General features: G+C 37.4%; 1 protein-coding gene across 1 annotated transcript in view; it reads left to right on the top strand.

The window, feature by feature from the left end:
- Positions 1 to 11499: 11499 nt before the first annotated feature.
- RASA1 (RAS p21 protein activator 1) overlaps positions 11500 to 24399 on the top strand; it is a 46560-nt gene continuing 33660 nt past the window's right edge. The window contains exons 1-6 of the mRNA XM_017730477.1: positions 11500 to 11527; positions 14997 to 15174; positions 17662 to 17797; positions 18549 to 18619; positions 21917 to 22034; positions 22892 to 22923. Coding sequence (XP_017585966.1) covers positions 11500 to 11527; positions 14997 to 15174; positions 17662 to 17797; positions 18549 to 18619; positions 21917 to 22034; positions 22892 to 22923 — 563 coding nt within the window. The remainder of the gene's footprint in view (positions 11528 to 14996; positions 15175 to 17661; positions 17798 to 18548; positions 18620 to 21916; positions 22035 to 22891; positions 22924 to 24399) is intronic.

Genomic DNA, 24399 nt, shown 5'->3' with positions numbered 1-24399 from the left:
CATGGGAAAAAGGCTCTTAAGTTAGTTTTTTGCAAGTTTTCATAGCAATACTGCAGGCTGCCAGGAAGAGTGAGCTGTTCCGGCTGTGGTGTAAACTACCTGTTGGGGAGACTTTTCCAGTGACTGATAGCGCCTTCTCAGTAGAGCCATAAACTTAGTTTCTCTAAATAGATTAAAAAATCCTATCTGTACCATAAAATACTTCTTATACTACATCATCATTTTGTATTGCATTGCTTTCTGCTGGGAAAAAAAAAAAGGTAACTTATTTCTTCCATTTTTTATAGAAACATAGCCAAAGTAATGCCCACATGTTTGATCTTTTTAAAAATTCAGACAGTCTTGAACCATAGAAGTAAAATGAATTAAAATAATTTCAAATTTTAAAAGCTTTTACAGAGGGATATTTTTATAAATGTTTTAACTGCCTTGCTGCTCAGCCAATTTAAAGTTGTTTTCATTTAGATTATGCTTGGATAGAGGAGGCATTTGGAATAAATTGTAAACTTATAGTTAGGTTTTATGGTGCTTGTCCATATATTAGGTTAATTTGCATTCTTGCAGTGCTGGTAATAGAAATAATCTTGCACTAGAGGCAGACTAATTTCTATGTTTATGTTGTGTGAAATATAAGATCAGATAATGTTATATAGAGTCCATGTAATTAGTAAGTACTGTAAACACAACCTTTGGATTTTATTGTAGAAAATCTGCAGGTTTATGCAAAGCACTTCCAAGATGTGTATTAGAACAGAAAATAAACCTTTTTTTCCATATCCTTTTCATATTCTCTCCAAAATGAAATTGTTTCAGAGCCCTAAATTTTTTCATTAGTATAATTTATATAAATATGTTGTTCCTGAAGTTCTGGTAAGTATAGTGGATAATTTAGGGGGCAACATACAGTTGTATTTAAAGAGAGATATATGGATAGGTCAGAAAGTTAACCTAAAAATTTACGTGAATTTTGAGTTCTTTCCTTATATTCTGTCATAATTTGACTGGCAGAGTTAAGATCTGCATTACATACTTTCAGGATTTCAAGAGCCATTGTCATTTTAAGTGGGACATAAAATTGTAACATTATGGGATTTCTTTTTAAATTAGTCTCTCTAACCTTGACAGGCTTCCTAGCAGTCCTTTTATCTTTTGGTTTCTAGACTTTGTGTGAAAGTTTGTAAACATTGAGGCCTTGTGTTCTGAAGACAGTGTTTGAATAGTCTTAAACTTGTAGAAGTTCCTAGTAAGTTGGAAATAGGATTAGGCAGTTTTGAAAGAAGTCTGGGAAACAGAAGCGCATAAAAAGCAAAGTTACTTCTTCAGGATTGCGTGCCACGCACAGGAGGTACAGGATTTTGCTTTTCTCGTTTTTCTCTCTGAAAAGTTCAGAGTGCTTCTGTCAGACCTAAGTTCCTCAGAGAACTGAGGAAAAAGCCAAAAATCAAGCTTATTTGCAGTATTTTTGGAAAGCAGGGCAATTATTTATGAGTAATCAGTTTTTAAAACTAAATTAATTGTTACCACATCTACAATTCTGAGTGGATTTTGCAGTCAAAACATTGTCTGGTGCAATACTGTAACCATGTGCAAGCAGCATGGTTAACTTTTAGAAAAGGATGTTAGGTTTCTGGCAAGGAGTACAGGCTAGGGGAAGACTTCAGCCCTGATGTTGTTTTGGCAGAGAATGCTACTTACCTTATACAGGACCAGGGCATAGTTTTGTAGTTAAATGTTCTGTTGAAGAATGTAATACTGGAGCAGACAAGAAGTAAAATACATTTAGAAATTGATTCAGAAGTTTGTACTTCCAAATACTTACGCCTTTTCTTTTTAATTTTTATCCTTGGTGTGGGACTTTTCCATAAAATATTTAAGTTGGCTGATGATTTAGAAGCTTTTTTCCCGGTCTTTAATCTCTTATTTTTGCTATGCAGCATCAGTTTTTATCATTCTCATTTAAGTCATAAAATCGGCATATGTCAGTAGTAAATCCGGTCTTTTCAGTACTGCTGTTTTATTTTGGAAATGCTCTTTCTTTGTAGTTATACCATCTGCTTCTCTAGGGTTGAGCTATTGATTTATTACTAAAACCAGAGATCAGTATTAATCTGTCATCATATATACAGGAAGCTCCAATATGAGTCTTTGAGAAGAGTAATGGATGTTTCAGTTTAAACTTGTATTAAGTTTCTCCAGTTGGATGTGATTACAGGATTGCTGTTCCATTTGTTTAAATATGATTGCCAGCTCCACCCTGTCCCACTTTCTCCTTGTTCATTCAGTTTTTATAGGAGGAATGCATGGTGGCTTGATCGATAATTCCACAATTCTGTCACATGGCTTTTCCAGTCTTAATTGCTTACAATATCTGATGTGTACATGTGAGATTTGAGAGTATTCTTCACTCCTGGCCTTGCCATAATACAAAATTACTGTTCTCCTCTATAAGAATTCACATGTGTTATTTCTTTTATAATAGTAACAATTCACTAGGTTTGTTTGCCTTCCCATGGACATGCATTGCATTGTAGGATTTCCTGAGTGGTTACCTTCTCTCCAGAGAGAAGTATCTGGTAAATGTTGCTGCTGGTTTGTCCAGGTTCAAGCTCCAATCTTAGATTAGACTTCTAAGTATAAAATAAAACATTCTGCATAAACTTAGACACAACTTTATCACTTCTTCTCTGAGCTTGTTTTACGAGTTAAAAAGACAAACCCAGAGCAAACAAAACACAAACCGTGCAAAATATGACTGCATAGTCTTCCAAGTTTTAGGTTGTAAAGATGTTACAATTGCTTTTTAAAACATGAGTATGCTTTTAAATACTGTGAAGCTGACATTCTGGCTTTCACAGTAACTAATATGAAGAGATGGGAAATTAAGCAGATGCAGGTTCTGCATTTCCCATCAGGATGTTGTAAATATAGTTTGTTCAAGGAGGTTTGGGGAATATGTCTGCTCTTAGTGCGTATTCTTTAATATTCAAGCAGTGGGAGGATATTAGCGTGCAACACCTTCTCTTTATTCACAAACTCAAAATCCCCCAGTAGGGTTGATTTTTAAAATCTTTGATCTGGAGTGAAACTAACTTGAGGCTTGTCTATTCAGTTTGTGGGGAGGTTTCATTCTTCTGGAGCACAGCGGTGGTGTGTTTATGTTGCAGCTTAGTGCTAGGTGGGAGGCACAGGGTACTAAGGAATAAAGTGGACAACTCTGTGTTTGTTTAGGTCATTTTTCCCCTTGCTTTCTGTCCCATTTGTAGAGCTGAGTGACAGAGGCTCAAATAGTGTAAGGAAATGCCCTTGGATTTAATGAATGAATGCTGATTCAGTTATGTATTTGATTTAAAATCTTAGTTGACAAAATTATTTTATATCCTAGTGTTGCATTAATGTGGCCGTAGCAGTTCCAGTATTGCAGCAAAACTGGCATTTTCGTGTGGTGTTTTTTGAGCAGTGGTTATCAGTTTGAAATGGAAATCAGTTGAAATCTGAAAATGATGAACCACACAAAATGAAGTAGGGCATCAAAATACTGTCTGGCTAAAACAAATCTTGCACAAAGCAGCTATATTCTTACAGTCACTCTTGATGCTTGTTGAGGCAACATAATAACAAGAAAAAGCACTGAAGATAAAGACAGGTAGAGGAATATTAGGTAAGAATGGATTGTGTTAAAGTAGAACATTTTTCTACCTGATCATAGAGTGAAGTTCTGGTATCTTCATGTGAAGGTGGCAAGTTGCGAGTTCTGCGGTATTTGTTACAGCAACTCAGGAAAAGGAATTTTTTTCTGAATAATGGCAGAAGACCCTTTTCCAGACTAATGAATGAATCTATTGCACTGGAAACTGGGAGGAAATAATGTTGGTGTGTTCAGTTAGGTACTGTTTAGAAAAAAATGAAATGTGATGTTAATAGATTTTAGTGTATGAGGTTTAGTGTATGGCAGTTAATGTAGTTAGCATTTAATATTTTCTTTTTTAGATAATGAATATGTTCACCAGTTCCTGTTGTGTGTGGAAGAGAACACCTTATTTTTCTAAGTTGGTGGGTAATGTACTCCAGGCCACTTCTGGCTGGATATGTGGTGTTAGAAGTACTGTATTAAATGAGTGGTTAAGCACAGCAGAACAACATCATACCTACCTGCTACAGGAAGTGAAGCAGTAAGTAAACTGAGTGTGTTAGTTACGTAGGTAAATGAAAACTTCAGAAAAATAAAACCAGAAGTGGGACAGCATTTGAAGCTAGAAGTTTGAGGAGGACTTTTCAGTAATTAAGTCAGTATTTCTAGTTAACATCAGATAATGTCATTTTGTTTAAACAGCAACTAGAGTCTCTTGATCTGCTCTTTATTTAGTTTTTATTTTGTGTCATAGATTGACTCCCAGAATATCAGTGTGTGACTTTGGCAGTTCATCTACTAGCCTACCCCATTAAGAAGTGTAATATCATGCTGTATTTTTTCACCCTTTTTTTATCTAAGTGTTTAGTGCTTGTGGAGGGAAGAGGAACACTAATTTTCTAGTTAGGGCTTAGGTCTCCTAAGTATAGCACTCCATATTTTGATTCAGGCATAAATTCTTAAGACTCCTGTAGCAGTTTTCAGTTTCTTTCATATCTTTCTCCCAAACAAAACAAGCATCTTGTTATATGTCTTGCTGGTAGGCACAGTAGAAGGGAGGAGAAGGCATCTTGTTTAAACTAAGTATTTGTGCTGCACAGAAGTATTGCAGGGTTGATTCCTCAGTGCCCCTCCAGAGTTTGGTCAGTACCAGTAAAATGTTACCAGTGCTTGACAGAGTTTATATACTTGACCCGCTTTTTAGACTTTTATATGCTATTTAAAGACTGAAGGTAGTCTTCAGTAGTTTTTTGTGTAAAATACCTTGTCTATCACTCTGGATAGTAATAGAGCAGAAAAAAGTTTCTGTTATTAAATGGGTCTATCTTTAAATCATGTTCAGTGCTGAAGGTGGTGAGGAGTATTCAGCATGGATTTATAAGGGGAGAATTGTGCTTGACCAACCTAAGAGCCTTCTGTGATACAGTCATTGACTTGGGGAGAAAGGGAGAGAGTTTACTGTAACTTTAGTAAGGCTTTGGACCCTGTCTCCCATAGTCTCCTTACAGACAAACTGACAGTGTACAGGTTAGGTAAAGGGGCATGATGTACATTGAAAACTGGTTGAGTGACTGGTAACAGAGCATAATCAGCAGCTCGGAGTCCAGATAGAGGCAAGTCACTGGTGGTATTCCCTAGGGTACCACCAGGGGCCAGTACTGTGACCTGGATGCTTGGGCAGGGTGCATGCACCCTTAGCAAGTTCACAGATAATGCAAAACTGGGAGAGGAGTAGCTGAAAACACCCGGTAGCTGTGCTAACATCCAAAGTGATGTGGACAGGCTGGAGAATTGGGCTGCAGGAGATCTTGTGTAGTTAAAAAAAGTTAAAAAAAGGAAATACAAAGCTCTGGCACTGTGGAGTAGTAACCCCAAGGATGTGGTGGGGCTAAACAGGTGGAAAGTAGCTCTGCAGAGAAGGATGCGGGTGTGAGGATGTGAACAAAGCCAGAAGCGTGCCTGTGTGGTGAAGAGGGCTGACAGTATCTTGGGCGTCATTGGGAGGAGTGTTGCCAGCAGCTTGAGGGGGATGATCGTTCCACTCTGCTCAGCACTGGTGAGACTCATCTAGGGTATTCAGTGCTGGCCTTGCCAGTTCAAGACAGACATGGAGTTACTTGAGGGAGGTCTGTGCAAGGCCATCAAGGTGATGAAGGGACTGGATCATCTGTCACATAAAGAGAGGCAGAGGGAGCTGGTACTGTTGATCCTGGAGAAGAGGAAGCTTGAGTGGGTCTTAAACATGAGTATAAAGATCTTATGGGAAGGGTTGAGATGAGAATAGTAGACTGACCTCACTGGTGTGAGGTGACAGGGCAAGAGGCAATGGAGACAAATGGAAAAACTTGAATTGCCATTTAAATACAACATGTATTTATGTATGTATAATGTTTTTGTTTATTTGTTGTTTTGTTCGGGTTTTTTTATGGTGAAGGTGATCAAACAGTGACAATGATTGCTCGGAATAGTCATGAAGTCTCCATCACTGAAGATATTCCTGACCCAATGGAACACAGCCCTGAGCAACCAGATACAGCTGATCCTATCTGAGCTGGGGGCAGGAGGGGGGCAAGGTTGAACTAGATGATCCCCAGTGGTCACCTCAACTCAAGTGATTTTATCTATATGTATAGAGATACTATTTATAGGTGAGGATCCACATTACAGGACCAATTTGCTGAAAACTGTTACTGTAATTAGTTGGGAATAAAGTCATGACAGTAGCTAAAGGGAAGATTTGTAATGAAAGCACAAGGAATTTTTAGGTTGGCAAAAAAAATATTTAATTACTTTCTATGTAGATACATAACTTAATTTCTCTGGTGAAAGCTCAGGAGTTTGCCTTTAAAAGGTTTTTCTAAAGTAGCTAACAGTGACTTTTAAATATTTAATTATTTACTGCAAATACCTAGCTTTTCCATCTTGGGTTTGTTTTTATTATAATTACATGTATTAATTAATGTATCCCGTGTTGCTAGATTAATTTCAAAGCTCCAGTCATATTTTGGGAATGGAGTATTGCGTTTTCCAGGACACTTGATGTACACAGTGTGTTACGGAAAGTTAGCAGTCTGATTCTTACGAATATCAGACCCAGAAAAGTAATTTTCATGTTAAAATTTCAGTATTTTCAGCTACTTTTCGGGCCAACTTCACACCATATCAATTTTTTTTGGTTGGTGTTCTGTTTTTTGCTAAACTGAAATAGCATTAGTTGTTCATCCTCAAGTTTGCAGTTTTTTGTGAATATAAAGTTTCATGAGGGTTGGAATATATAGAATCATAGAACCATAAAACAGCCCAGATTGGGACAGACGCTCGAAGTTCTTATGTCCCAGCCTTTTGGGGCAAAGGGAGTATAACTGAGATTATCTTGCAACCTGTCCAGTCACATCTTGAAAACCTCCAGTGAGGTTTTTCTTCCTACTGAGGGAGGTTGTTTCAGTGAATGATTTTTAACTACTGGAACATGGTGATGAGATGCCCCATAGCCTTTTCTTCAGAGAGGAGGGGCCTAGCTCATTCATTCCTCATGAGACAGGTTCTTCAGCCTTTTCTTCGTCTTAGTGTCCCTCCTTTGGATCCTCTCCAGTCTGTTCACATCTTTCTTGAATTGTGTGGAGCAGAACTGGACACAGTACTCCAGCTGCAGCCTCACAGCTGGGTGGAGTGGGATGATCACCATCTAGGTTTAGCCAACTTTTGATAGTCGACTCAGGAATCATATGGTAATTATGTGTAGATTTGTGTTAAGGTGTTTCTCTGAAATTTTCATCTTCTTTTTTATTGTTATTGAGTTAACTTCTTGCTTTCTGTAAAATTATATATCTCTATGTAAATATTTAGCCATATAAAGGAAATTCTGTTTATGGCCCATGAGGCTTTGTATGGTTATTTTATATATATATTGTATTATATTTTCTATTTATAAAATATAAGAGTAATCATTAAGTCAGTTTCTTCTCAATATTGCCATATGTTAATAGAGTTAGCATTTGAGATGTTACCAGATTCAAGGTTGGATATTTACATAATACCAAACACTAAGGAATTGCTTGCATTGTCCTATTCAAAGCACATTTTTTCCTCAGTTTTTTTCTTGTGTAGATTTTTATGCTTTCTAAGCATCTGTGGATATTTTTGTTACTTCTGTTCCTTAAAACAAAAAGGATGCTAGAGAAATGTCTTTATTCCTATGGTGGACAAACTGAGCAACATCTTAGAAATTCCTTAGTTATTGTCAAGAGTATCTGCTCATTTATGTAGCCTTATTAACTTTGTTTCAGAAGTAATAACTCAGTTCTAACAGAAAAAGGTGTATTTTTCACCAGAGGGCACAGATACCTAGCGTGTATAAATGGAAAGTTTCTTGCTAAGGCCTTTAATGAGTTCCAGAATTCATTGCCTAATCTGACTCTTTAGTAAGAAAAATGCCAGCTGTTTCAAGAGCTATTTTTCATCAAGTTTAGCTGTATTTCTCTTGCTTATTGGTGGTTTTTGGGAAAATGAGATAGGCAGCCTTCTTTTCAGTGTTGGATATTATGCTCTTGTCACACCTGTGTCTCTTTGAAAATTATGGCATTGTTTGCTACGGCTGTTGAAACTTTTAGAGCCTTTCTGTCCTTTTGGAAATTATTTGTGTTATTCTTTTTACTATATGCTTATTTTGCTATTTCATGTTTTCATAGTCTCTTTGTCAAGACATACTGAGGTTTTCAGTTGATCTATTTAGTTCTAGCTCAGACCTGACATAAACTGCTGAGAGAGTTTTAATGGCTTTCTTGTGGAGGTGTGCAAGTCCCACAGTTAGACAAAGATAGTGTGCCAAAGAGTGCTTGTGGTAGTGACTTTCCATGTTAGTTGGTGGTTCTCAGTCTTGTAGTGCAGCACAGTTCAGTCAGTCTTCCCTGTGCTATTTTTGAGGGATTTTTGGAACAAAAAAATGAGAAAAGCAGAATGAGTCTTTGTTAGGCATACATGGGTATGCTTGAGTGCCTCTTAGAAAAATGCCTAGGAAAGCAAAAGGGATGAAAATCTCTCCCTCATGTTCTTAGAACAGTATGTAACACTCAATGTCATGCACATGACACAAAGAACACTTACTTGGCTAGAAGTTAATTTCAGCTGCTGATTTTAAAGGTGCATCCATTGTAGTATATTTGGAGATCTTTTTCTGATAGCAAAGTTTTGTGATGTGGAGAACCACAAAGACTTGGTGAAAAGTTGGTAACTACTGAATAATGACTAATAAGATGGAAGGAGATGAATGTAGTAAAATCTAACTGAAATTTAATTTAGTTTAATTGCTACAAATTATGTGCATAAAGGCAGTATCAGAGCCTACAGATAAGACAGAGAGGGGGAATGAAGTCATCATAAAAGGCAGAATCTGGATAAAAGTAGTAAAACCAAGAGTGCTGTTTAGACTGGGAGAAACTATTAACACTGAAATGAAACTCAGCAGTGAATAGGAGCATTGAATCTTGTCTTGGTTTAAAATCTGCTGAGGAGAATATCTGCCAGAAAAATAATCAGGGTGGAAACCTTCCTGCAATGGAAAAACAACCATTCCTTCCAAATTATTGTGACTTCAAAAATGACGAGGCTTCCAGGCCAAAATATGGGAAAAGGAATAACATTACTAGGAAGTATATATATGAGCTATACATACATATATATATATATATATATGTCTCAGAACAAACAAACAAAAAAACCCCCTGAAGTTTTCTCGCCCGTTAAGCACTTTTCCCTTGTGGTGTAGTTACGACCACAACCGGCAGGGGCACTGATAACTCTGGTGATGCAAGAGCTGTAGTGACTGCCTTGTAGCCGACAGAGGGTGCCAGTGGGCTCCGGTGAAGCAGGCAAGGTGCAGTACCGCGCTCCTGTGGCCAGCAGGGGCACTCTGATACAAGAGTGGGACCTTCCCAGGTGATGATGGCCCTGGCCTCAGCCAGCACTCAGGCATTGGGTCTGGGCTCCCTTGCAGCAAGGAATCAGGGAAGCAAGCAGGCGGGTTTTGGTCACACTGCCGAAAATGATGAGGTAGCAATATCCTAGGCCAACCACACTCACTGTTACCCCTGTGGCTCCTCTCCTCGATTGCCTAAGGAAAGGACAGTCCTGCCCTCATGCCTCACAGGATCCCAGGCCGAGCTTACACCTCTTGTGGTATCCCCTGAACTGTGGGGGACCCAGGAGGAAACAGTGACAATTCTTGGCACAAATGACTGCAGTGATCAAATGACCACAGGTGATGATGGTGGGATATCCTCATCACGGTGATCCACCCCCAAGACAATCTTCACATGGAAGGCTTGAGAGGAGGATGGTTGAGGTTAACAGAATATGAAGACAAAAATAATAATTCAGAATATTTTGTTGGGTAATTTTTCTCCTTTGTCTTCATGAAACTCCTTGAGATTTTTGTGTGTCTTTTGAGATTGAGGATTTTTGCACTTCAAAGTAGTCTTTGCTCTCTTTTGCCTCTAATTGAAACAGAGCTCGTAGTCTGAGGTGGTAACAAGAATCTCTAATGTGTGAAAGGCACTAAGGCAGAGTCTGACCATGATTCCACAAGTTCTCCGCTGTTACTACAGGCTTGAAGCACCATGGTTTGGCTGAGAAGAGCCTTGAGTGAAGTGCATGTGGCATTTGATGACTGTTTTTCCTGTGCATCATAGCTTTTTCTAGATAGAAATAGAGAGGTCTACAGATGTTATCAACATCTATATTTGTACTAAGTTGCTGAAACTCACTTTTACTTCCCTTCAGCACTTCCTCTTGCACTCTCTTCTCCCTTACCTACTGTGTTCCTAAGCAAAAATTGCAGTGTACTGGAAGAGCAGAGTCTTTTAGTGGAGCAGCAAAGCTTCATATTTGGTTTTGCCACATGTAAAAAGGAAATATGTAAATAGAAGGATTTGGTTGTACAATGTGACATGCTTCCAGGTGCAATAGCAGCTGCCTCCTTCCATATGGTAAATTCACCATCTGCTACCTCTTTGTGAGTGGTTTATTCCTTTCATGGGCCTTGTGGTGTTGGGGCCATGTTGGGGGCCAGAAGCCATATATCTGTACTGTGAACTGGTTAAAGGGATGCAGTGTAACTGCATTCCTTCTCACAGTAGAAAGGGCTTTCTGGGCTTAATGGGGCTGGTGTGACTGGGGGTGTGATAGCCAGCATCTTTCATGGAGCATGGAAAAATACAGGGATCTCTTGTTTGCCTACGGACCAGAGGTGACAGCTCTGACTGCAGTGAGGTTCATAACTTGACTTATGGTTGTGAGCCACTCAGTGTGGAGTGGTATGGGCACCATTCTTGTGCACACCTCTATGTTACTTGTATGGATATAGGAGCTCTTTGTGATGCTGTGTCTTTGTTCTGTCTTCTTACTGTAATTAAATTTTGATAGATAGGGTTGGAGTTTTGAAGATGCTGCTTTTGATTTACACTGGCAGATGGGAGTATTTTCATGCACAATTTTGACTGGTTTCCGAAACACAGAAGCCTTTTATTGGTATTCTCTTAGGAGCAAAATAAAGAACAATTACACAAATTTCTTAAAGCAGGCAAGTTAAACAAGTGGTCACAGAAACAACCACCTGAATCATTTCGTAACATATTTTTGCAAGGCTACTTACTCTCTTTGAATGTGTGTTATAGCAGCAACTGTATTGTTAAAGCCCTAGCTGTGATTCAGAATGTCATTGAATTATGCTTGCTCAAAACACAGTGAAAGTAGTGGGTTGTCAGCATTTAAAAACATGCAAAGGTAATGTTAGAAATACAGAAGTGTTCCTAGGTAGGATGAGACAAACAAGCAGAGGTGACTGACTAAAAATTATAGGGACCTTGTCTTCGCCAATGATGGAAGATGTACGTCTAAGTGGTAGTGAGTTAGAGTTTTGAGTGCAGGCATTTGTAAGTCACAGTCACCTGGCAACTTCTTACGTATGAACAGCTAGGCAGGTTTTTAGTGTGATACTTTTCTATCCAAACCTTAGTTCCTTTCACGAGCCTTAAACTATGCCATAAATAGTAATTCTTTTTGCGTTCATTAAGAATCTCTAAGGTTAGTGTTGCTTCTGACTGAAAACATTAAACTTGAAGATGTTTTGATTGCAAAATACTGAAGTTGTAGATCTTGACTTAGAAAACTCAGAGGGAGAGATGGTTTCTTGTGATGTATTTTTGCAGAAATACTGATATCAGGCTTCGCTCAGATACCTGATTGAAGCTTAGAACCAAAGGATCTGGGGCTTACTTTATTTAATTTCAGAAATTTTGGTAGCCTGTTTATATCCTTTTCTGCACACTATTGTCTGATGAAATTGGGAGTATGGCTAGCTCTGTAGTTTACTCATTTCTGGTGTACTTTGTTTGGATAGCATTGACTATTGGATGGATCTATCTTTGATAATACAGCATAAGAGATCTCAAAAGCTTTCGTTAGTACTTGTTAGATTAGTCAATATTCACAGAAAAATTGACCTATGGATGTATTTCAAGGCAGGAAAAAAAACCCCAACCATTTAGGAGAAATATTAAGAAAATATATAATGTCACTCCTTAACTGAGCACTTGATATCCTTAGATCAGATTGAGTACTGCAGTTTTGTAAAACAGTCTTTACTGTTTGCTATCAAAGTCCTTGAAGATAATGACGGAAAGTTGCCAAGTGTAATACTGAAAACTGGTGAGAGCAGGATGAGTTATTAGGCACGCACTTCTGACAGTGATGTCTTTCAGTGCTCCTAGATGGTATATTGCTTGAACAATCTGTTTTTATCTATTGATGAACCTCTGCTCTCTGGGAAAAATGCAGTTATTTCTTGACAACCATTTTGCATACTTTAATGGTCTCATACTAGTTTGCACTTAAGTGTGTATCCTGTTTTTTAAAAGATGAGTGCAATCTACAGAGGTTTCCTGAGGATACCACTTGAGCAGTTTTCTCTTATCATTGCTCAATATTGACTGCTTTACTGTTGTTTGTATTGAAGTTAGTATTAATATGAATTTCTGTGGCTACTACTGTAGAGTAATTTGGTACATTACACTAATGCAGAGTGAGCTGTAAAATACAATGATTTTTTTCTATCAGAAGTTAACATTTTATATATGGGCTCAGTGACACTGAATTTAATTGCACTCAGAAATTAACTTAATATTTTTATTTCAGAAAACAAACCTTTTCTTAAGTGCGTTACCAGGTAATAAATGTCTTCAGTCATGATTGATATAAAACTGTTGAGTGGGACAAAATATATATATAGGCTATTCAGTGTTAGAGAATGTGATCTCTAGTATGTGGGATATACCAATATATATATTGCTGTCACCAGCAAGGAGGGTGCCTTTTTTGTTTGAAGATTCTGGACTGAAAATTGGAGCACCTAAGTTTGTGCTGTTGTTATTAGAAATCCTGGTCCCTTACAGAAAAATGAGTTCTTTTATCTGCATATGATCCTGCCTTTCTGCTTACTCTGTAAATTTTTTATTGGTAATTTGCATTCTTATTAAGACTCCCACCTTCTCCATTTTGAAATTGTGCCTTTCTTTAAGTTTGGCATTGTAATGCAGTGTGTCTCTCAATAGAATTAATATTATTTTCCTCAAGTGGGTGTTAAATAGGAACAAATAAAAGCTCAGTGAACCTATTACTAGTCTAAAATAGATTTCATGAAATGGAATGTTGGTTTCTTCATCTGGAAAGTTTCTTGGGTTTCTGGGGAGTTCTATACTTCATGAAAGTCAGTCTATCCAGGAAAGCAAAGGAAAGTTGTGATGTGTTGGCAACAAACTCATTCAAGTTTCAGCTGTGCTGTGCACACTGACACACAGAATATTTCATCCTAGTTACTTCAAAATCAACAGTCTTGATTTTGTTTCAATTCCTAAAGGACCCTCCTGGTAGGGAAGGTGTGATCCACTTCTTTGTGAACTGTTCTTGAGCGACAGGTTTCTGTACATGAGGCTGCTTTGCTCTGGAATAGAATGACACAGGATCTTGCTAATATAACTAGGCCTGCATCAGTGTCAAATTTTAAACATTGTGCAGATACAACAGGGCTTCTACTGGTTTAACTTGTTTTGATCAGGATGAGGAAGAGAAGCAAAGGGGAGCAATATTAGCAAGCACCCAGTTTTGCCAGGTTAAACAATATCTATGCTTGTACTGCTCCTACTGGTGAAATGGTGTTTATTGGTTTAGTCGATCTAGTTTTTGTTCTGATAAAAGCTCTCAAAGCTTTTGTTTCCATTTTGTAGAAAAAAATCGTTTCTGTTCAGATTTTTATTAACAGCTCAGCTTTTTAATTTTTTAAATTTTTTTTGAAACTATGCTGTGAAATATTTGATATTTTTGCATCTATTAGTTCAAGACGTCATTTACATTATCTTTTCTAAATTGCATGTTTATGAATCTTGCCAAATGTCTGTGAACTGTTAGAACTAAATGTTCTAATGGTACGTGATCTGAAACGGTGAAGGATTTAAATTGTCTGAAACAGTGGCTGTTTTGAAGCTGACAGTTTCTGAGTGTAAAAACTAAAGGTTTAATCAAGCAAAGTTAGGTGGAAGAGCTACTGAATTATTGCAATATATAGCTCTGGAATATGCTGTGGCTTGGTGAAGGTAATGAGAACAGTGGCTGTCTTTGAAAACTGCTCTTCATTTAAAAAAAAAGAAAGTTGTACTTGATCATTTGGAGTAGAACATGTGTTCTGATAAAGGCCGTGTAAATAAACTGAGATAAGGTGGTTGAATGCTTGAATGGTAGCCGTAGATTAAAATGTTCCTTTGTCAGATTTTGCCGTCTGTGATTTGCCATGCATCGGCACTCCCTTTTGATTGAAAGGGTGCACGTTGGGATTAGGAAAGGTGGTTTTGGGGCTGGATGGTGGCCTGGTGACTGCTGTCCAGTTCTTTACTGGTTTTGCTGCAGCAGCATCTCTGTCAGCTGAGGAACAGCCTGATACAATTCACTTCTCTGTTTGTGCTTCTGAAATACCCAGCCTGAGCTGACGCCTGTGTAGGCTTAAAATACAAGAATCTTTTAAGTCAGGTGAGTCAGCTCTGTTTCTGTTTATTTAAAGTAAACAAATTAGGGAGGAGATAAAAACTGATGATATGTATAGAGCCTCTGCCTCTTAGGGTTGTTCCTTGGGAAAAGCAGGTTGTCTGAAAAACTGCTGTGTTAAAAATACTGTTTATTGGAAATAAGTAAACTAGGAGGTTGAACTTGTAACAATTTGATAGCTTTGAAACAAAGCTTTGGAGTTATATTGGTTATGACAGAAAGATTTTCTTTATTTCATAGGTCTGTTTTGTGAGAATAAACAAAACCCTTAAGTTCTAAGGACACCCATTTTTACTCTTTTGTTTCAGGTGGTATCATGGAAAACTTGACAGAACAATTGCAGAAGAACGTCTTCGACAAGCAGGAAAACCTGGAAGTTACCTTATTCGAGAGAGTGATCGGAGACCAGGTTCATTTGTGCTTTCATTCCTTAGTAAAACAAATGTCAATCATTTTAGGTGAGAGTTAAGTGTTTTATTTTGTATACTGTGATCTATTTTTTTTTTTGTTTCAGAACGCAGTAGAGCAGAAACAATGATTGTATTACAATGCAGTATTTTTGACTCTTGCTCCATGCTTTCATGGTACAGCTTCTTACTTGTGTTTAGTTGTTTTAAAACATGCTGCTTGAAAGTTACTTTATCGGATGAAGAACAAAAGTGTGAGGGATATCTGGATAGAGAAGCTTGCCTAAAGTGATTTGGATAGACTTAAAGCCCCATGCAGGTTTCATTAGTCAGTCAAGGAGATTGTTTTGTGTCTGTTCCATAGTAGTCATTGTAGTTAGCACAGTTAAAGTGCTAGCAAATCTGGTTGCTTCCTTCATTTTGAGGGGAAAAAAACCACCAAAACAAACAAACAGCCCCCCAAAACAAACAAAAAAACCCCCAAACAAACAAAAAGCCACCAAAACCAAACACAAACCAAAGACTGCAAAGAGCTCATATGTTTAGTAATCAAACGGCTTGCTGGAAACAGCTTTCAGCATGTGTTAGAATTAGTTGTTCTAAGTACAAGTAGCTCTTCATCCCGAGTTGCAACTAGGATTACTTTACCATTGTCATATAGTGTGCATTAGTAAGTTCAGTTATTCGTTGGTGTAAATGAGATGTATTTTGAGAAAAGCTTGAACAGTCGTAAGTGGAGTGCTGTAGTTTAATGTTCCTCTTTACAAAACAGGAAAGCAAATGTTTCTTCAGCATTAAAAAAAAAAATCTTTGTCAGCTGTCTTGATGGTAACAAACAAATCCAAAGCAAATTCTTCAACTTCTGAAAGTGGGAATTATCCAGAATACCAGCTTATGATCCACTGTACACATGGTTTGCAAATGTAGGCAACTTTTGGTTGTATTTGCTCTGTGGTGGAAGTGTGATTCAGAGGTCTTGACGTACCATTGGAATGAAGGCATAGTTGTTGTAAATGCAGACAGTATGACACACAAATAGTACCTCATATTTGCATTTTGCCATCTGAACTATCAATTTCAGCTTTCAGCTGTACTCGTACTCATTTGGGAATTGGCTTCTGTGTAGCAGTAGCAGAAAAGCAAACTGTTCTAAAACTTACTTTCTAGTGTTGTTTTGAAGTTTTGGGTTATCTGTAATAACTTCTCCTTTTGAAGCCAGTGTCAGACAATTCAGTGTTGGTTCATGCACGCCATAAAAATGTCTCTGGTATCTCAGGTAGAAAATAATCTAATTATTTCCAATTCCCCAAGAAAAGGGTCCTTAAAAAATTTTCAATGCTTAAAGAATCTTTCTTTGTGTACTTTTCCTGTCCTTTGAAAGTTGTAAACAGACATACATGTTCACGCAGCATATGATTGTGTCAAAATTAAATTTTTTTTCACTTAAATGTTACCTTTTTTGGTGAGTCAGAGTGATACAATATATATTGAGAGAAAATATTTATTTTTAATCTTTTCCTTTGGAGTTCTCTGTGATTACAGAAGTCTTTCTGTATTTGCTAACTCAGTGTTCCAAAGAAATGTTTCATTTAAGCTTGATGAAATAACAATCTGAAACACTATATTTCATTTAGACTCTATTATCCATTGGATAATTTATGAAGGAATCTTAACAGAAAATATGCCAAAGGATCTAGCGTATCTCCTGAGCATTGTTTTTTGACTCCTCTTGCAGTGCTATATGCTTATGAGCATTTAATTCAGATTTAATCTCTGAAGATTCATCTTTGTATGTATTTTACATTACTTTTTGGGAGAAACAATTTAATTCAAATTAATGCATTAAAGAAGCTCTTTAAGAAAAAACACAAACCTTAAAAAAATAAACAGTTTTGTAAGAAGTCTTTGTTTTGTTTAACTGCTGAAATGATTATGTAAGCTTTTTTCATTAGATACCAAATTTTTTAATTGAGTTTAAGGAGATACTTTGATTATTCCAAGGTAAATCTCTTAACTTTTAATATGGATGCTAAACTATCTGTAACAAAATGACTAAGTGTTGATGGTGTTTGTTTTCTTAATTGTGTAGTCTTGAATGTAGGAAGTTTTTGTTAAGGTACTTTGCTACTTTGTTAAATTTATGCCTATTATAAAAGATGCATGTTGTGCATGATACAGTAATAATGTAATAATGCTGTTCTGTACTAGTGCATTATTTCAGTTTTCCAGGATGTTCACATTTACTTTTTTTTTTCTTTTGATTTCATTTAGTTCTGACAAGTGTACTGTGTTTTTCTGTGAATCAGCACTTTCTTTAGATAAAGAACTGGTGGATCATACGATACATATATGAATTTTTTGGATGAAATATTCATTAGGTTTATTTACATGTTTATAGAGAGCCTGTAATACTGCATTTTGCTGAATATAGGCACTGTTTTAAGAATAAAACATGATCCTAATCTGCTTTTCTTTAAAAAAAATAGGTAGCAAAAAAAAAATCGAATGTGAAGTTTTTGGTTTTTTTTTTATTAACAGGATTATTGCCATGTGTGGAGACTATTACATTGGTGGGCGTCGCTTTGCTTCACTCTCAGACCTGATTGGTTATTACAGTCATGTGTCCTGCTTGCTAAAAGGGGAAAAGCTCTTATTTCCAGTAGCACCTCCAGAGGTAAGTAAAAAAAAAAAAATTCTGAAGACTAATTTACTTAAAGTTTGTAACTTTAATCACTATTCATCATTTTTGTTGGGAAAAGTATTTTAGAAAGTTTCCTGTAGCTTTGTATAGGCATATGTGGAAGTATAAGGAGTATAAAAATGCAATTTTATTGATACAAAGTAATGATTAAAAAGTTGCTGTTTAATGAAAATATATAATGAGGAAGATAGAGGTATTGCAGTTATCTCATAATGTAGTAACATTATTTTAAGTAGACAAACGAGAAAATACTGAGTTGTTGGCTAATAAAGAGCACAGTTGTAATGTAATCGTCACTGTTCTGTGACATTTTGCATATCTCACAATGGTTTCAAATATGCATCCTTAAAGATAAGCAAGGTTTCTTTCACGTGCCCATCCTTAAAACAATAAAGTAATTAAAAATGAAACAGAACACTGCAAAATTCCCTGTAACAAACCTCAAAACCTGAATAAAGATGTTTCTGAATGTTAAAATTCTGGACATTCCTTCTGCTCTAAGTGAAAAAAAGTTTAAAATAAGTGCTCTCTTAACCAACTAATTACATGTTTCTAGCTTGCAGTGAGTGATTTTGAGCTTTGAAAATATAAAACTGGCAAGGTGGATATAAGTGATGTTAACCAGTTCTTTGCCCCAGCTATTGCATAGTGCTGGGGAGAAGGATTCTACAGTATACAGTATAGAGTATAGAGAAAAAAACCATTGCTCTCTTTTAAACTGTAGCCTGTGGAAGACAGAAGGAGAGTTCGAGCAATTCTGCCTTACACCAAAGTACCAGAAACTGATGAAATAAGGTATGTTTGAATGATGGTAGTAGCTGTGAAATTCTCAAGAGTATTTATAAATAGTGATAATTTAAGTAGGTGTACATATGCAAATACCTTCCAGTTGCATCTTAAACTTGACACAGATTAAAGGGTGATACCTCTCTGTTCTTCTGTTGGAAATAAGACTTTTTGTTGTTATTATAGTTGTTTGTATTGATTGTAAGGGAAGGTACATTAGGTACATAGAATTAAAATTAGTAATGTTATAATTTTGAAGTATGTTTTATAAAGCCATAGATTTTTACCCAAAGGAAAAATTCATGTGTCAAAGAATCCTATATGGAAATGCCTTATCTGAGTGTGCGAAAGAAATGAGCTAGGCCTTTTTCATGAACTGCAACAAAACTATTAGTAGATGTATAGCTAAGGGAAGCAATTCAGATTAATAGAGAAAATGAGCCTTGACTACTTAAAAATTCAAGAATGGAAGAAGTGAGTCTTTCAATAGAAGACCATTTTCTGGTAACTTGGAATTGATACTGCTTTCTTGAGATAGTTTTTGTTTCCAGATAAAAAGTTAGGAGGATTTGAAAGTGATTTGTGGTGATTTCTAATCTCTATAATGAGACAGGTTTTGTAAGTTGCTGTAATATACCAGATGAATTGGGAATTTTCTTAGGTTTAGGACTATTATTTTAAAATGTAGAGAATGATATTAGAGCTTTATATCCTCATTTGGGTGGAAATTTATTCCAAGACTCACAGTCTAGTCTGATCCTTTAAAGGATGATAGGAGGATATTTGTTTCTGTAATTATGTGTTTTAGTGAGGGTTGGACTGGGAAGGGGCTCTGTAATGGCACATTGCAACTAAGGCTTCCTGCTATGTGTAAGAATAAAAAAAAAAATTGAGTTCTTTATGTGCCTTATTGTACCTATCAGCTTAAGAGGAAATAGCATTTTGTTGTTTTGCTATCATAACAAAAAGTAAGCAATTAAACCTTTTCTTCCTCTTAGGATAGAGCTGAGGTTTTGAGGTCTACATGGCTAAAATAGTTCTGTTCATGGCATAGCTGAGACCAAAATTCTCAGTTTGTTCTAGATTGAATTAATATGCTCTTGAAGACGTTGCGTATTTCAGAGAATCTTGACTTAGAATTTTAATATCATAGTTAATATTGAGCAAGTTTGAAGTGTTACTGAGTTAATTTCAGCTTGTTTTCCATTCAGTAACTATACAGTGATGGAGGGTGCTCTTGTTGTCTGTCACCTGTTAAAGTTGAATAGCAGTTGAATTTATTCCTGGTTTTCAATAGTGGTTTGTTGCTTTTTGTTTTTTCTGTTAGCCTACTTCAGATGAGAGCCACACCATAGACATTTGCTATGAAATTTTGAATGGAAATAGTAGTTAATGAGCTTCAGTGCTTTATTGTTTTTGCTGTACCCTGATGCATCATGAAATATCATTGAAAATTCTGTGCTGCAGTGAAAGGTTTTCATATGACCTGAGTTTGTGCCCATAACGTTTAAGGAGTAACTTACACTAGTATACCAGGAATGAAAACTCCCTTAGACCAGGTGCTGGGTCCTGCACTTTGGCCACAGTAACCCTCTGCAGAGCTACAGACTGGAGGAAGAGTGGCTGGAAAGCTGCCCAATGGAAAAGGACCTGGGGGTGCTGGTCAGCAGCAGCTGAAGATGGAGCCAGCTGTGCCCAGACAGCCAAGAGAGTCAATGGCGTCCTGTCTTGGATGAGCAGTAGTGTAGCCAGTAGGACTAAGAAAGTGATTCTTCCCCTGTACTCAGCACTGGTGAGGCCACACCTTGTGTACTATGTCCACTTCTAGGCCACTCAATTCAGGAAGGCCATTGAGGTCCTGGTCTGTGTCCAGAGAAGGGTAATGGAACTGCTAAAGTGTCTGGAGTACAAGCCCTATTAGGAGTGGCTGAGGGAGCTGTGGGGCCTCAGCCTGGAGAAAAGGAGTGTCAAGGGAGATCTCTTTGTTCACTACAACTCCCTGAAGGAAGCGTGTAGCCAGGTAGGGTTCAGTCTCTTCTGCCAGACAACCAGTGGCAGGATGAGAGGACATAATCTTAAACTCTCCTTAAGACTCAAGGGCAGCTTTAGGTTGGACATAGGGGGAAAGTTTTCACAGACAGGGTGATTAGACATTGAAGTGCTGCCCATGGAGGTGGTGGAATTACTGTCTCTGAAGGTGTTTAAGGAAAGACTGGATGTCGCACTTAGTGCTGTTGTCTGGCTGACATGTGGTATTTGGTCATAGGCTCAATAATCTCAGAGGTCTTTTCCAACTTAATTGATTGTGATTCTCTGATTCTGAATGTTAATGCTTCTTACGCTTTTCCTCTACCTAACTGCATTGCATCTCTGGTAACTGCTCTGTATTCTCTTTGTATCACTTGTCTTCAGATGTGAGAACATAATGAATAGGTATTCAACTGATGCCTTTTCCTGGTCTTAAAATCAAGAGCCAAACACGGGTAGAAGGGGAAAAGGGATTTTACCTTGGTATTTATTTTAAGGATCCTTAGGTGCACATGTCCAGGTCAAACCGACATGCACACCACAATGGACCCCTCCAAAAGATCTGGTATAACATTATGGGTTTTACTAATTAGCATATTTATCAAAAATTCCCCAATGAGAGGCTCAAGTGAGCCCTCTTCCAGAGCCTTCCCCTGGATGGTTCTATCTTAGTTTACAGAATGTGTTCTAGAGAGGACCCTGGGGTCTGGGGCACACTGATCCCTAACTATGAAGCTTCTAAAATGTTTAGTCTGTCAGCTTGACAAACAAGCCAAGAACATAGGGAAAAAGCACTAAGGATACAGAAGTTGTAAAAAAGGTATATAACAGGGGTATAAAAGAAAAGGCAAAAAATCTTCATGGCATCAAACAACTTATATTATGCAAGATAATCTTTCAATGAAAGGAATATTATTTTCTTATAGCCTACTAAGGGTTATTTTTCTTCTATTTCATATTTGATCTCTCTTGATAAAAGAACAATATTACGGTATTTTAGTATTGCTGTGTTATTTTTGTTTTATACATCAGCACACTTTGAAGTTGACAGCACTGAAGTATGTGTTAGATACTAGATGTAATTGAGAAGTATAAAAACTTGTATATCCTTAACTGTGAGGAAAAATACACATGTGCTTGGAATATCAATTCCTGCATTTTTCACAAATAGGTTTTCCCAAATATTTTATGGTAAATATACTCAAGAATTCATTGTGTTCATTAAAATTTATATTATGATCGTATGTCTGATTTAAATCTTGCTGTAACCCTCTTCAGTTTCCTTAAAGGAGACATGTTTATTGTCCATAATGAATTGGAAGATGGCTGGATGTGGGTTACAAACCTACGGACAGATGAACAAGGTCTTATTGTGGAAGACCTGGTAGAGGAAGTGGTAAGTAGTTTTTGTATTCAAATTTCTTAAATGAACGGGATTTTTTGATAAAATATTATTGAACAAAAACTAGTGATATTTAATTGCTTGTTTTCTAATTATGTACTTTTCTAAACCTAGTAATTTGATCTACTAGTTCTAAAACTAAAACAAACCTTTAAGCCTAATTCATTATCAAAAAAATGCTTATTCATGTGTTGTCTAAAGTGAAGTACAAATAAATGGTGCTGTAAATTTACTAGGCACTTCGCTAAAATCAACTGTCCTGGTGAAGAATCATTAAATTGCATTTCTTTCTTGCAATTGCCATGAAATGTTCACTACCTCAACAGAATGTAATTTTGCATTGTGGTAGGTCTTTATTCAAGGATGAAATTTGGGTTCAAAATTTATTGGTGAGAGGGAAAAAAGGAAAAAAATAGATTTTTTAATAATACCGTCTTACACAGTATATATGTTTTGCTAATAGCAATGTTACTTGAGATGCTTTTCATAGACCTGTGTCAGGATGTGAATAGCTAAATTGAAATGGCAGTACTAGACTATTGATCTATAGACTGATAGGTCAGTGGTAATTTAACCTTAGGAAAGTTGAGATTTTAGGAAGTTACCACCTCTAAAGAACTTGGATCATGACAGAAGTAATCATCAGAAATAACGTATTTTTGCTGAATTTTCACCTAATGAATGAAGAAGAGGAAAACTTTTCATAGAGCCGCAGTAAGCCCTCTGGTTAAAAAATGCCTCAGACTTCTAAATGTAATTTTTTTCTACAGAAGGTCTTAACTTACGGCTTTTTTTTTTTTGAAATTGAGTTGTACTGTTGTCATTCACTTGATATGTTAATTTTCTCATAGGGAAGAGAAGAAGATCCCCATGAAGGCAAAATGTAAGGATTTTTGTTTTGTTGTTTAAAAGCAATCATAACTGTTCGTAAACTTCCGCTATGAGATTTCTAAGTTTTTGGAAAAGTGACCAAAGAGATTTATTTTTTTAATCTCAATACTTTTTTATATAGTAGCTGCTGCAGATGCAGCGGTAATTAACATGAAAAAGTCCTGTAAGGTATGTCTCTTGCTAATGGGTATTGCAGTGCTAAAATCTTAGATGAGGCCGTGTATGATCACTTTCAGCCAAAATATGCACCATGGAGTATTTCTTGAACACAGTTGCCTTGGACATAACAACTCTAGATATTGTAGCAAAGCACTATTAGAAAGTGCCTGTGTTTGCCTCATGGCTGGGAGTGTTGATCTGCCAGAGGGTAGGGGGCTCTGCAGAGAGATCTGGAGAGGCTGAGTGAGTGAGGCCGATGGTATGAGATTCCACAAGGACAAGTGATGGTTCCTGCACTTGGTTCACAACAACCCCTGCAGTGCTACAGGTTGGGGCAGTGGCTGGAAAGCTGCTCAGCAGAAAGGACCTGGGGTGCTAGTCAGCAATGGCTGAACATGAGCCAGTGTGGGCCCTGGGGGCCAAAAAGACCAATGTCATCCTGGCTTTCGTCAGCAGTAGTGTGGTCAGCAGGACCAGGGCAGTGACCATCACCTGTACTCAGGACTGGTGAGGCCACATCTTGAGTTGTAGGTTCAGTTCTGGGCTCCTCACAGTAAGCAAGATACTGAGGTGCGGCAGTGAATACAGAGAAGGGAAATGGAGCTGGGGAAGGGTCTGGAGCGCAAGTCTGATGAGAAACGCCTGAGGGAGCTGGTGGGACTCAGCCTGGAGAAAAGGAGGCTCAGGGACAATCTCATCACTCTCTGCAGATGCCTGAAAGGAGATGGTAGCCAGAAGAGGTCTCTTCTTCCATGTAACAAGTGATGGGACAAGAGGACACTCACTCAAGTTGCACCAAGGGAGGAGGATTAGATTGGATATGAGGGAAAATCCTTCGCAGAAAGGGTTGTCAAGCCCTGGAACAGGCTGATCAGGGCAGTTGTAGAATTACTATCCCCTGGAAGGATTCAGAAGGTGTGTATATGTGACGCTTGGGGACATGGTTTAGTGATGGACTTGGCAGTGCTAGGTTAAGGATTGGACTTGATCTTAAAGGTATTTTTCGACCCAAAGGGTTCTGTGATCCTACAGTTTTGTGATTTTTATAATAACTGTCTTGGTTTGAAAGACAGGTGTCTGCTAAGGAAGGCAGGAGCCTCCCTTGGAATGGAAAATGTAACCCCCTTCCCTCTGAATTACTATAATTTTGAAATTAAGGGGCTTTCAGGTGAAGGTATGACAAAACGGAGTAACAGTTCTTTACTAGTATATATAACAATAAGTATGGCAGTAACAACAAACAGAAAGCGAGTGCCAGCCTTCTCGGCTGTCGGGCCCTTTCCCCTCGGGTGCAGTTCCGCTCGCAGCC

Source organism: Corvus brachyrhynchos, unplaced genomic scaffold, assembly GCF_000691975.1.
Source record: "Corvus brachyrhynchos isolate BGI_N302 unplaced genomic scaffold, ASM69197v1 scaffold33, whole genome shotgun sequence".
Classification (NCBI taxonomy): Eukaryota; Metazoa; Chordata; class Aves; order Passeriformes; family Corvidae; genus Corvus; species Corvus brachyrhynchos.
Note: the sequence above shows the minus strand (reverse complement) of the source record. Positions and strands in the feature narration are given on the sequence as shown.